Consider the following 11,279-nt stretch of genomic DNA (forward strand, 5'->3'; position numbering starts at 1 on the left):
AGCACTGTAAAGTGGAATTCTTTCAGCAATCTTCTGCGTCATCTCAAAGAGAAACATTAACATTTCTAGGAAAATGAACGGAGAGCAAAGTAGCAGACTTAGATGACATCATTAATTTGAACTGAACATCTGTGGGCCAGACACAGACCCAGCCTTAAAATAGGTATTGTGGGCAGGCGGCACGCAACCTGCAGGATATATTTATTTGTTTCATTGAAAAGCAAATGTTTGCTTTCAACAATTTGAGACAAAGATGCTGTTGCATGAAATGTCAGACAATACTGTGTGTAATCAATATGAAGATTGAAATTCAGTCCAATAAATACAATACAGTTTGCAAAGTTGAAGAAGTATTGTCTCAGATCATAAAGTTCTACATCATGCATTGGAGTTAATGCATGATGGGCATGTGTAACACCATTAGTCCCCACAAACAAGCCAGCTGTGACAATGTGAGCTAAACGATGCCATGCAGATGTGCATCTCTCATCATTCCTCTAGCTCACTGTGATTGGAGGAAAGAGCATGGACATGAGAAATCATTAAAGCAACCAATAATTATTTTAATGTACATGTGGGCATGTGAGCAGCATAAATGTCTTTGGGTTTCCAGACACGCCCTGTAGCCACCGGAGCTGAGGAGGAGGATCGGGTGAAAGTGGAGCGGAGGGAGAGAGAAGAACCCGTCCCCTGTCTGAAGTATGCGGGGCTCGTCCTCTCAGACCTTACGTCAGCCCGGACTCTTAAACAAAGTGTGGGTCCCGGTCAGGACGCAGACAGAGCTGCACGGAGATGACCGCGACGGGAAGAGGAGGATGTAGCACACTTGCGGACAGCGGCGTGTCATGCTTTTAAAACGGAACTAATTCGGGACTCAATGCATTTGCAGATCATCACCAGTGATGAGTTGGCTCCTGTTGTGGATTCTAACTGCAGCCGGGATTCAACAGGTGGGACGAATGATAGATTTATTATAGATTATTTTAATTATAGATTTCTTTTTAATATGCAAGGTGCATGCTTAGCTCACTTTCAGGTTACACACAAATTTGTGAGATTAACATTATTCTGCATCTCTATTGTCCATTAGTGTGTTTAAATTATTAGAGGTTACCTATGGGGACTTGTGTTTGTATAGGCTAATTCACAGTAAGTTTTAGTGACTTCTGACAGTTTTTATTTTTATTTTACCAACTATTGCTGTAAGGACGTTAGTCTATTTATATAGTTTATACATAGTTTTGTGGTACTCAATGGCAAGTTTATAGTAACATAAATGAATGTGATAATATCAAAAATTTTGTTGGCTGTATCTGTAACTGTGGTCAGTGCTGCCTATGGCACGTTTTCTTGACTTGTGAAAGAGAAAGCTTGATTGAATAGACTGACTAACCTGGACTCCATTTTTCCCTCTAATTGTTTCCGAGGAGAAGTCGTTTAGTCATCCACCATCCCGGGGTAAATCTGCAGAGTGAGATGCTGGCAGTTGCCACTCTGCAGCTTCACTTCCCATCGTTTGTTATGTGCTAGTGCCACCTCGTGGTTATATAGGAAACTAAGCTTTTTTTTCTATATGATCTATTCTCCCAGTATTTATCTGTAAATCGGTGGATCATCTTTTGGAATTGGAATGCTTGAGTAAAAGAAGAAATCCGGGATTTATTCCCAAATAAAATGCAGTCTTTTCAGTCTTGCCCGTTTAAAAAAAGAAAAGTAATCACTTGTCAAAATTATAGGTTCCTTCACAATTATAGGTTCTTACACAATTTGCACTGTGGTCATAACATCTACATATTACATCTTATAACTTATTCTCTGTTACATATTATTCTTTTTCTTATTCAGTCGGACAGGTTACAGGTTATTATATTTTATATGTAATAGTCATAGTTTATATTTGTTCACTTTTTTGCTGTTCACCATTGCACACAGTCTACCATAGTGTCTTACCTTATCATGGTCATTGCATTTCTGTGAATGATTTTTGTTTTTATTCTTATGTATGTGTGATAAATGTGTGTGTGTGTGTGTGTGTGTGTGTGTGTGTGTGTGTGTGTGTGTGTGTGTGTGTGTGTGTGTCTGTGTGTCTGTGTGTGTGTGTAAATGTATTTGTTGTGTTATGGTTGTCTTGCTACTGGATGGCTAAAATTTCCTTCGGGATGAATAAAGTATCTATCTATCTAATAATACATTGTTTCATAGGGGATGTTATTAGGCTACTATCCTTTGAGCTGATCATGTAATGCAAAACAGTAATGCAATGTTTCATAGCATCTTTCAAAGTATGAACATGTTTAAACTGTTTAAAGCTTCCTCCTTTAAGTGTCACAAGTTTTTGTGCTAGACAGTTTGTCTATTTTTTTAATACAAAATGTTGTCACACCTTCCTGCAAAGAGTTTGTCCATGCCTGTGCGTAGAAGTCATCTGATCCAACAGGAGGGGAAAGATCAAACCAGCAGGGAAAGGAAGGTCATTAGTCATCATGGTCACTTCTCACAACAGAGAAAAGAAAATAGCATTATAATTAACTGGCCATCACCAAAACATGAAAGCTGGAAAAAAATTCAAAGAGGTGATGATATCGAAGGTTTGTGTCATGAATATCTAAATGTCTAAAACCTGAATATTTTGAGATCACCAGACTATTTAAGCATCTTTCTCTGCTTTTAGTTTTGCTCTAGTTTTCTTGGATTTGTGTTACTCTAACTCATTTAGTGCTCTGTTAGGGCTCTCTCTCTCTTTCCTGACAGCGTTTAAATACCTTTTAAATAAAATCATGCTGGATTTAGTCAGCAAAGATGAACGATTTCAGGGTGATGATTGCATTAGGCTTTACCCAATGTTTTCATAATTAACTTATGAAACGCCCACCTCTCTCTGCTCTCCTGTATTTGTTAAGAGTGATGGACAGCTTTTGTGCTGTTTGTTTTGTTTTTCCCTTCTTTACAAATTAGCCTGAGGGCTAAATGAACTAATCTGAGGAATGACTTAGTGGCACGGCCGTGATTAAAACTCATTTATTTGCATTAGCCTTTAACATTGAGCACAGCAGCTGTTAATATGACCATAATTACATTGAAGTGCTAAGAACAAGCTTAGGGATATGACATAGGTCGCATAAGACGATTAAGCTTGTTTCCTCACAATTAATTGCGAATTAAGTGTGCATGCACTATTTTGTAACTGTTGCAGATTTTAAATATGATAATGGAACACTTCCAGAGTGTTAAGTACATACAAGACGGGACTGTGCCATTGCTTTATTAAGACCACCGGGTGTGTAATTCATTTTAATGGCCTTAATTGATTTATTGCACAGAACAGACGTTAACAGGCTGCCACGTGTTCCACCCGTGTACGCAGTGAAACAAAGGTGTTTGACACAATTAGGATCAGAATGTGAAAGAATTCAGGAGAGCCTTGCCACATATAGGCTCAAATAAATTTCATGTGTTAAAAGATGACTGTTTGGTTATTCTCAAACACAGAGAAAGACTAGCTTCTGATGTCTGTGTGACCAAAGATAATGCTGTATTTTTTAATTTAGTGAGGGTTCAGTGAAATGACTACAAATATAAACTGCACATCAAATGAAACTGATTCTATTTAAAAAAAAAAAAAAAAAAAAAAAAGTTATCTTTTAGGCCTGATTTGTTCACTTTCCTCTCTCCAGGTCTACTCCCAGAATTCCACTGCAATGCCGCCTGCCATAGCCTTCACATCCCCAGCTGTGGACCTGTACAACCGCACGCAGTACTGCAAGTGGCCCTGTGAGTGCCCTAATGTAGCCCCTACCTGTCCGCTGGGCGTGAGCCTCCTCATGGATGGCTGTGAATGCTGCAAGACCTGTGCCCGGCAGGTGGGCGAGGTGTGCAACGAGGCAGACACATGCGACTACCACAAGGGACTGTACTGCGACTACAGCTCGGACAAGCCTAGGTACGAAAAAGGAGTGTGTGCATGTAAGTGTCACTCACCAAAACCGACAAAACAAAGATTTTACACAGTTTACTTTCTGATGTGTTCTTGGATCGCTGTCCACACCGCAGCACAGACTGCAGGTGACCAGTTTCATTAGAGCGGGTGTTTGCTGCCATATTAACACTGGTTGTCCTAGCAACACACTGCAACACTTCTTTTTAAAATACTATACTTTATTTACTATACTTATTTTTTGACATATTACACTATGTCATTTTTATCACTTTTTTGACATGCCATAATGTGACTTCTTCAACATACTATATTATGGCTTTTTGTCAATTTTTTCAACATTTTATGTTATTATTCTTTTTGACATACTAGATTATGGCTTTTTTACAATTTTTCTGACAAACTATACTACGGCTTTTTATAGCTTTTTTTGACTTACTATATAATTATTCTTTTTGACATACTAAACTATGTTGTTTTATCACTCTTTCGACATACTATTCTATGGCTTTTGTTATCACTTTTTTGACATACTGTACTATGTCTTTTTTGTTAATTTTGTTGACATACTATACTATGGCTTTCGTTTATTTTTTCTGACATATACCATGGCTTTTTTATGAATTTTTTCAACATGATGTAATGACTTTTTATCCCTCTCCTTAACATATGGCAATGGCTTTTTATCACTTTTTTGGACAAACTATACTGTGGTGTTTTTAATCCCTTTTTTCTACATACTAGGCTACAGTACTTTTTTTTCCGACATACTATATTATGGCTTTTTTATAATTTTTTTTGACAAACTATACTACGGCTTTTATAGCTTTTTTGACATACTATATTATTTTTCTTTTTGACATACTTTACTATGGCTTTTATTATCACTTTTTTTGACATACTATACTATGGCTTTCTTTTATTTTTCTGACATACTATACTATAGCTTTTTTATCACTTTTTTCAACATACTGTAATATGACTTTTCATCACTCTTTCCGACATACTATACTATGGCTTTTTATCACTTTTTTGACATACTATATCATTATTCTTTTTGACGTACTACATTATGTTTTTTTATCACTTTTTTGACAAACTATACTATGGGGTTGTAATCACTTTTTCCAACATACTATACTACGACTTTTTATCACTTTTTTTCGAAATACCATTCTATGGCTTTTTTATAATTTTTTATATACTATAATATGTCTTTTTTGACATACTATGCTACTATGCAAAAAAAAAATATTACTAAACTATACTATGGTGTTTTTAATCACTTTTTTAGACATACTATATTATGGCTTTATTATTACTTTTTTTTGACATACTATGCTATGGCTTTTTTATCACTTTTTGATGTACTACAGTATATTTTTATTCTTTTCGACATACTACACTATAGCTTTATTATTACTTTTTTTGACACAATATAGAATGGTTGTTCTATGACCACAAGCTTGGCAGATCAATCCCAAGCTCCTCTGGCCACATGTCAAAGTGTCCCTGACTTTGGCTACACTTTGTCTTTTTTCGGCATGGTATAATATGAATTTCTTTATTACTTTTTTTGACATACTGTACTATGGCTTTTTTATCATACTATACCATGGCTTTTTAATCACTTTTATTTTACATACTATGACTATTTATCACTTCTTTTTGAAATACTATACTATACTATGGCTGTTCTTTTCAACATACTACAGTATGACATTTTCAACATACTATACTAGGACTTTTTATCACTTTCTTTCAACATACTAAGGCTTTTTATCACTGTTTTTTGATGTACTTTATTATTATTCTTTTCAACATACTACACTATGGCTTCATTATTACTTTTTTCGACATACTATACTATAACTTTTTATCACTTTTTTAACATACTATAGTATGGCTTTTTATCACTTTTTGACATACTATACTATGGCTTTTTATAATTTTTTGATATACTATACTTTGGCTTTTTATCACTTTTTGACATACTATACTATGGCTTTTTATCACTTTTTGACATACTATACTATGGCTTTTTATCACTTTTTGACATACTATACTATGGCTTTTTATAATTTTTTGATATACTATACTATGTCTTTTTATAATTTTTTGACATACTATACTATGTCTTTTTATAATTTTTTGACATACTGTACTATGGCTTTTTATAATTTTTTGACATACTGTACTATGGCTTTTTATAATTTTTTGACATACTGTACTATGGCTTTTTATCACTTTTTGACATACTATAACTTTTATGACTTTTTTCGACATATGATACTATGACTTTTGTTGACATACTGTACCATGACTTTTTAACCCTTTTTTCAATGAGTTTATCATCACTTTTTTCTACATGCTATAATGAGACTTTTTATAATTTTTTGACATTCCTCTACTAAGACTTTTCAACATGCTATACTATAAGGTTTCTTCTTTTTATAACCTTAAAATAATCCACCTTTGTTTGACACATAATTGGTTTTATTCAACTTTTCAATGAAAGTCTTACTAATTAAAACCATTCCCCCTTTTCTTCAACTATTGTCCCTACTTCACCTTCTTATATGGCAATTATGCCAGCAGTCCAGTTCAGCTTTAGTCATTTAACCTTTCCGCCTTTACAAGCATTTTCTGCAGGAAATGCATTCCCTAGTCCACCTACAATGTCATAGATTTTTACATACTAAGAATAATTTTATTTATAACTACTTTATTATGATTCTAAATGCAATGACATTGTGACCTGACTTCCATGTGTGCAGTTTTCCTTGCATGTCTCTAAAATATGTGTCCGACTGCTTGTTGTTCCTCTCTGCCAGATATGGTTGGAACAGGCTGTGAGCATGATGGCGTGATCTACCGTAATGGGCAGAGCTTCAAGCCCAACTGTAAATACGAGTGTGTTTGTGTGAACGGTGCCATCGGTTGTGTGGCGTTGTGCACAGAGTCCCAGCCTCCGCGGGTTTGGTGCCAAACCCCACGCCGGGTCAAAGTCAGGGGACAATGCTGTGAGCAATGGATCTGTGATGAACCCAAAAGAGGGCGCAAGACGGCGCCGCGACATGCAGTAGAGGGTAGGACGCCTTATATATTTTATGCATATATATATATATATATATGTATGTATATGTATGTATGTATATATATATATATATATATATATATATATATATATATATATATATATATATATATATATATATATACTAGAGATCCTACTAGAGGGGTTCATGTTTTCTCTTGCTTGGTGAAGTTAGGCTTTATCTTGCAAACTTTTTCTTTTTTACAAGTCCCAATTGAACTGCCAAATCCCCTAATTCCCTTCCAGCCTGCTGAAATGAAAAGTCTGAAAACATCAATGCAAACTAAATCAAAGGGAATGCTTCAAGTATAGGAAGCAAACACAATAACTATTGCGAGGCAATAAACTAGGGAAATGATTGTCATTGCTTTATAAGCATGATTATGTAAACCTATTCTTAGGTTCAGGAGGATTTTTAAAGAAAGTAATCTGGAGTATATCATTGTAGATGCAGTTCACTGAATAACTTCATATGTACAGTTGAATGTATTGTACTTGGTTGTAAGAGGCCAAGGAATACAAAGTACAATTTATATTGTTTTTTCAACAGCAGATGGATAAGCTTGGGTTTGATAAGTAGCAGCAGCTGTGTTTGGAATTGGCAATAAACACATATGTGAGTCCAAGCGGATCATGAAGTTTGGGTGTGTGTGCAGGGACAGACCAATCCTTTCCTGTGGAAGACCTCACACTGTTTTTGGGTTATGTCCAGTTTCCAGTCCTGTATTGCAGCAATGCTGTGGAGGGATCAATGTGAACGAAGATCTCTTTGTGTTGCATAAGGATACAAATCAGATCCAGATTACAAGGCAAACATAATTTAAAGATGTAGATCCAAAAAAGAAGGGTAGGCAGTGTTCCTATATGCTTCTCTTGGTAATAGCTTCTCTTACAGGGGTTTTGACTTTTCTCTGTCGCCAAGTTAAATCATTATGGTGAAATCTTAATCATTAATCATTTTGTGCTTTAGTTCTTTATTTTGTTTTTTATTATTATTATTATAATTATTATTAGTTGTATCAGTCTGTATCACAAATAAACTGTGATATTTGTAGCAGTTTGTCGACATGATCTATTGACCTCACTTCTCTGATCTAGCTTCGCCAGCTGAGACCAGGAGCTGGCACAAGAACTGCATTACCCAGACTACCTCGTGGAGCCCCTGCTCAAAGACGTGTGGCCGCGGCCTGTCCCTGAGGATCTCTAATGCCAACGAGCAGTGTGAGCTGGTCAGAGAATCTCGCCTTTGCAACCTGCGGCCCTGTGAGGTCGACATCACCAAACACATCAAGGTAGTGATTCTGTTTAATATCTTCAGCGGTTAAACAAATTAAATTATGACAACTGCCTGTTGGTTCCCTGACTTTACACCTTTCATCTCCCTTCTTTCATCAGCCAGGAAAGAAATGTCTGAACATATACAGGGATGAACTGCCCTCAAACCTCACCATCTCTGGCTGCACCAGCAGGAAGCAGTACAGGCCCAAATACTGCGGCGTCTGCACAGATGAGCGCTGCTGCATCCCCTACAAGTCCAAAACCATCGACGTAGAGTTCGAGTGTCCTAACGGGACGGGATTCACGTGGAAGATGCTGTGGGTCCAGGCATGCTTCTGTAACCTCAGCTGCAAAAATCCCAACGACATCTTCGCTGAGTTGGAGAATTACTATGGTCACCCAGAAGTCATGAACTAACAGGTGGCAATCATGTTTTCTGCCTGTGGGAGGATCCTGACTTTCTCCTGGCTTCTTTTTCTCTTATGCAATGGTTTGTGTTTGTGATGTGTGTAATTATGTACAAGGGATTTTCTTATGTTTTTTTTCCTATTGGAAAAATCTGTAAATATGAAATATATATGTGTCTCCAGATTCATAAAGCATGATGTGCTTTTGAAGAATATTTGAAGAACTGCTTTGCAAATGAAAAAGCCAGTGTTGAAAGTTGAAGGCTTAATTTATGTAGCTTTTTGCATATGTAATAACATATGTAGTGTTCTTGAGATGCTTTCAAATGCAAATGTCTGTCTTAAACTCACAAGTCAACTTAGATAAGGCTTTACTGTTGAAATTTTCCTTTCTATTTCATGAATACTTTATAATAAAAGTAAAAAAAAAGAAGGCAGAAATAGACTGAGATGTCAAAGACAAAGCCTTATTTTAGGACCACATGTCTTAATATGCAATAATGACAGAAACAGGAAAGATCAGTTACAAGATGTTTTTATTGTAATTTTTTTTAATAAATACAAATTGTTATGTCATTTTAATCCTTTGTCTACAGCATTAGACAGTTGTGCATCTTTAAAAAGCTGTGTATGTCTTCTACAAAGCAAAATGTTGCGGTAGTGCAAGTAAAATACAGGAGTAGAAGGTGTCCGGTAAGTTCTATGGCTATCCTCATGTTAACATGTGGACCCATCACTTCACTCACCAAAAAAAAAAATCCACAACCACAGGAGCATCACGTCTAAAAAACAAAAAAAAAGAGAAATATTCCATGGCACATCTTTGTTCCATTGTGCTTGATTGCATAGAAATCATCATAATATTAATAAAGCATACAATGTAAAAACTTAACAATTTTCTGTTTTAGTGTTTTGATTCATGACAAAGCATACAGCCTTGTTGGAATGTACTTAAAATCACTGTTTGATTCCTGAAAGACGTAAGTTCACCAGAGAACAGATGTGTAATTGTTAAAATAAGAGGTTTTTAAAGAAAAAAAACTCAAGGATAATAGATATTGGCATGGTGAAACAATATTATTCGCTGTATGTACATGATATACTGGAAGTCTTTCCCTCAATGTTACATAGCAATTTGTGAGGAAAACTGCCATTTTCATTTATCCAAGTACCTCTTCTTTCCAGCTCTCTTCCAACATCTACAAATCTGCTCTAATGCACAAACAACAACACTTCAGACATGGAAGATAAAGAATAAATGATCACACAATTACAGTTAGAACAGACAAAACTGTCATTTACAGTCAGTTATATTTAAGAAAGCTGTATCAATATGGTAAAAATGGATAAAACCGGGATAAGGGAACGCAGAGATGGAAATACTTTTTTTTTTAAACTTTTTTTTTATATTACGTATGAGAGCTACATGAACAAGCTGGTGTCCTTGTAGCCACAGCTTTCTCCAACATTCGCAGCTTCGGTGTTCCCAAATGCTGTGTTGCCCCTAACTAAACATTCACCTGACCAAGGAGCTCAGGAGCATTTTCTGTTCAGATATGTTTGAGTCCTTCAGAGTGACTAAACAGACATACAGTGACCCTGACCTCCTACTCAAAAGACATCTTATTTTCAAATTGGGGCATCTCAGCTGCATCAAATAGTCTGCATGAGAGTGTCCATTGTGCATTTTTACAATTCCAGGAATGCTATCTTAATGTCCCTCTCCCCATTTGTGTGTATGTGCGTAGTAATGTGTGTGTCAGTTAGAGGCAGCGCAGCAAAACCCGAAGGGACCTTGAGAGGTTTGGGTGCCTGGAGAGTGAAGGTTCACTTAGCAGGACACTTGGGTGGACTTCGGCACGGCTTGGTCTACGTTGCTGTTGGCCGTGCCCTCCGTGTGGGAGCGTCCGCGCTGGTTGTCTGCAGTGTGGCTGCGGCTGCCCTCGTTTGTGTGCGAGCGGGAGCGGTTTCCCTCGCTGGTGTGAGAGCGGGAGCGGTTGCCCTCAAAGGAGGTGACGCTTGAGCTGGAGGCAGTCCGGGAGCGAACCAGGCGGGTCATGCCAGCAGAGGGCACTGAGGGGAGGGGAGGAGAGGAGAAGGAGTTAGTAAATGACACTGTTTTGCCTGAAGATTATACTAGTGCTACTGTGAATGAACATCCAATTGTGTAATATATAATGCCACAACTGTGAAAGAAGCCACTTTGACCTGAATAGTGGATATTATTTCTTCCATCATTTAAGTACATTTTTACAGTTTTGCAAAAATAATTCTTCAGTGGTACGACTTTTAAATTTGACTAGTTCTTCAACACTGCACACTTTGTAGAACAATAAACATCTGGAGTTGACCTTTGGCTTTGGAGTTCTTGTTACACTGTGAGTACATGGGTCATTTATTAACTAACACCAACAAAGGGGTAAAGAGGAGACTGTGGCTGAACTCTGCAAACACCCTTGGCACCAAAAAAAGTACAATGTTTAAAGTGCTCATATCATGTTCATTTTCAAGTTTATAATTTTATTTAGAGGTTATATCAAAACAGGTTTACAGGGTTTAATAA

The 11,279-nt window shown here is 36.7% G+C and overlaps 2 protein-coding genes across 4 annotated transcripts in view; one reads left to right on the forward strand and one right to left on the reverse strand.

The window, feature by feature from the left end:
- Positions 1-653: 653 nt before the first annotated feature.
- ccn4a (cellular communication network factor 4a) lies at positions 654-9,577 on the forward strand. Its single transcript, XM_032534967.1, has 5 exons — positions 654-950; positions 3,675-3,963; positions 6,769-7,023; positions 8,130-8,323; positions 8,427-9,577. Exons 1-5 carry the CDS (start codon positions 903-905, stop codon positions 8,724-8,726), a joined length of 1,086 nt encoding a protein of 361 aa, XP_032390858.1. The 5' UTR covers positions 654-902; the 3' UTR covers positions 8,727-9,577.
- A 168-nt stretch (positions 9,578-9,745) lies between these two features.
- ndrg1a (N-myc downstream regulated 1a) overlaps positions 9,746-11,279 on the reverse strand; it is a 14,327-nt gene continuing 12,793 nt past the window's right edge. For all 3 annotated transcript variants that reach the window (XM_032534964.1, XM_032534965.1, XM_032534966.1), the window contains one exon: positions 9,746-10,789. In XM_032534964.1, the coding sequence (XP_032390855.1) occupies positions 10,548-10,789 (242 nt within the window). In that variant the 3' untranslated portion in view covers positions 9,746-10,547. The remainder of the gene's footprint in view (positions 10,790-11,279) is intronic.

Source organism: Etheostoma spectabile, chromosome 14 (assembly GCF_008692095.1).
Source record: "Etheostoma spectabile isolate EspeVRDwgs_2016 chromosome 14, UIUC_Espe_1.0, whole genome shotgun sequence".
Classification (NCBI taxonomy): Eukaryota; Metazoa; Chordata; class Actinopteri; order Perciformes; family Percidae; genus Etheostoma; species Etheostoma spectabile.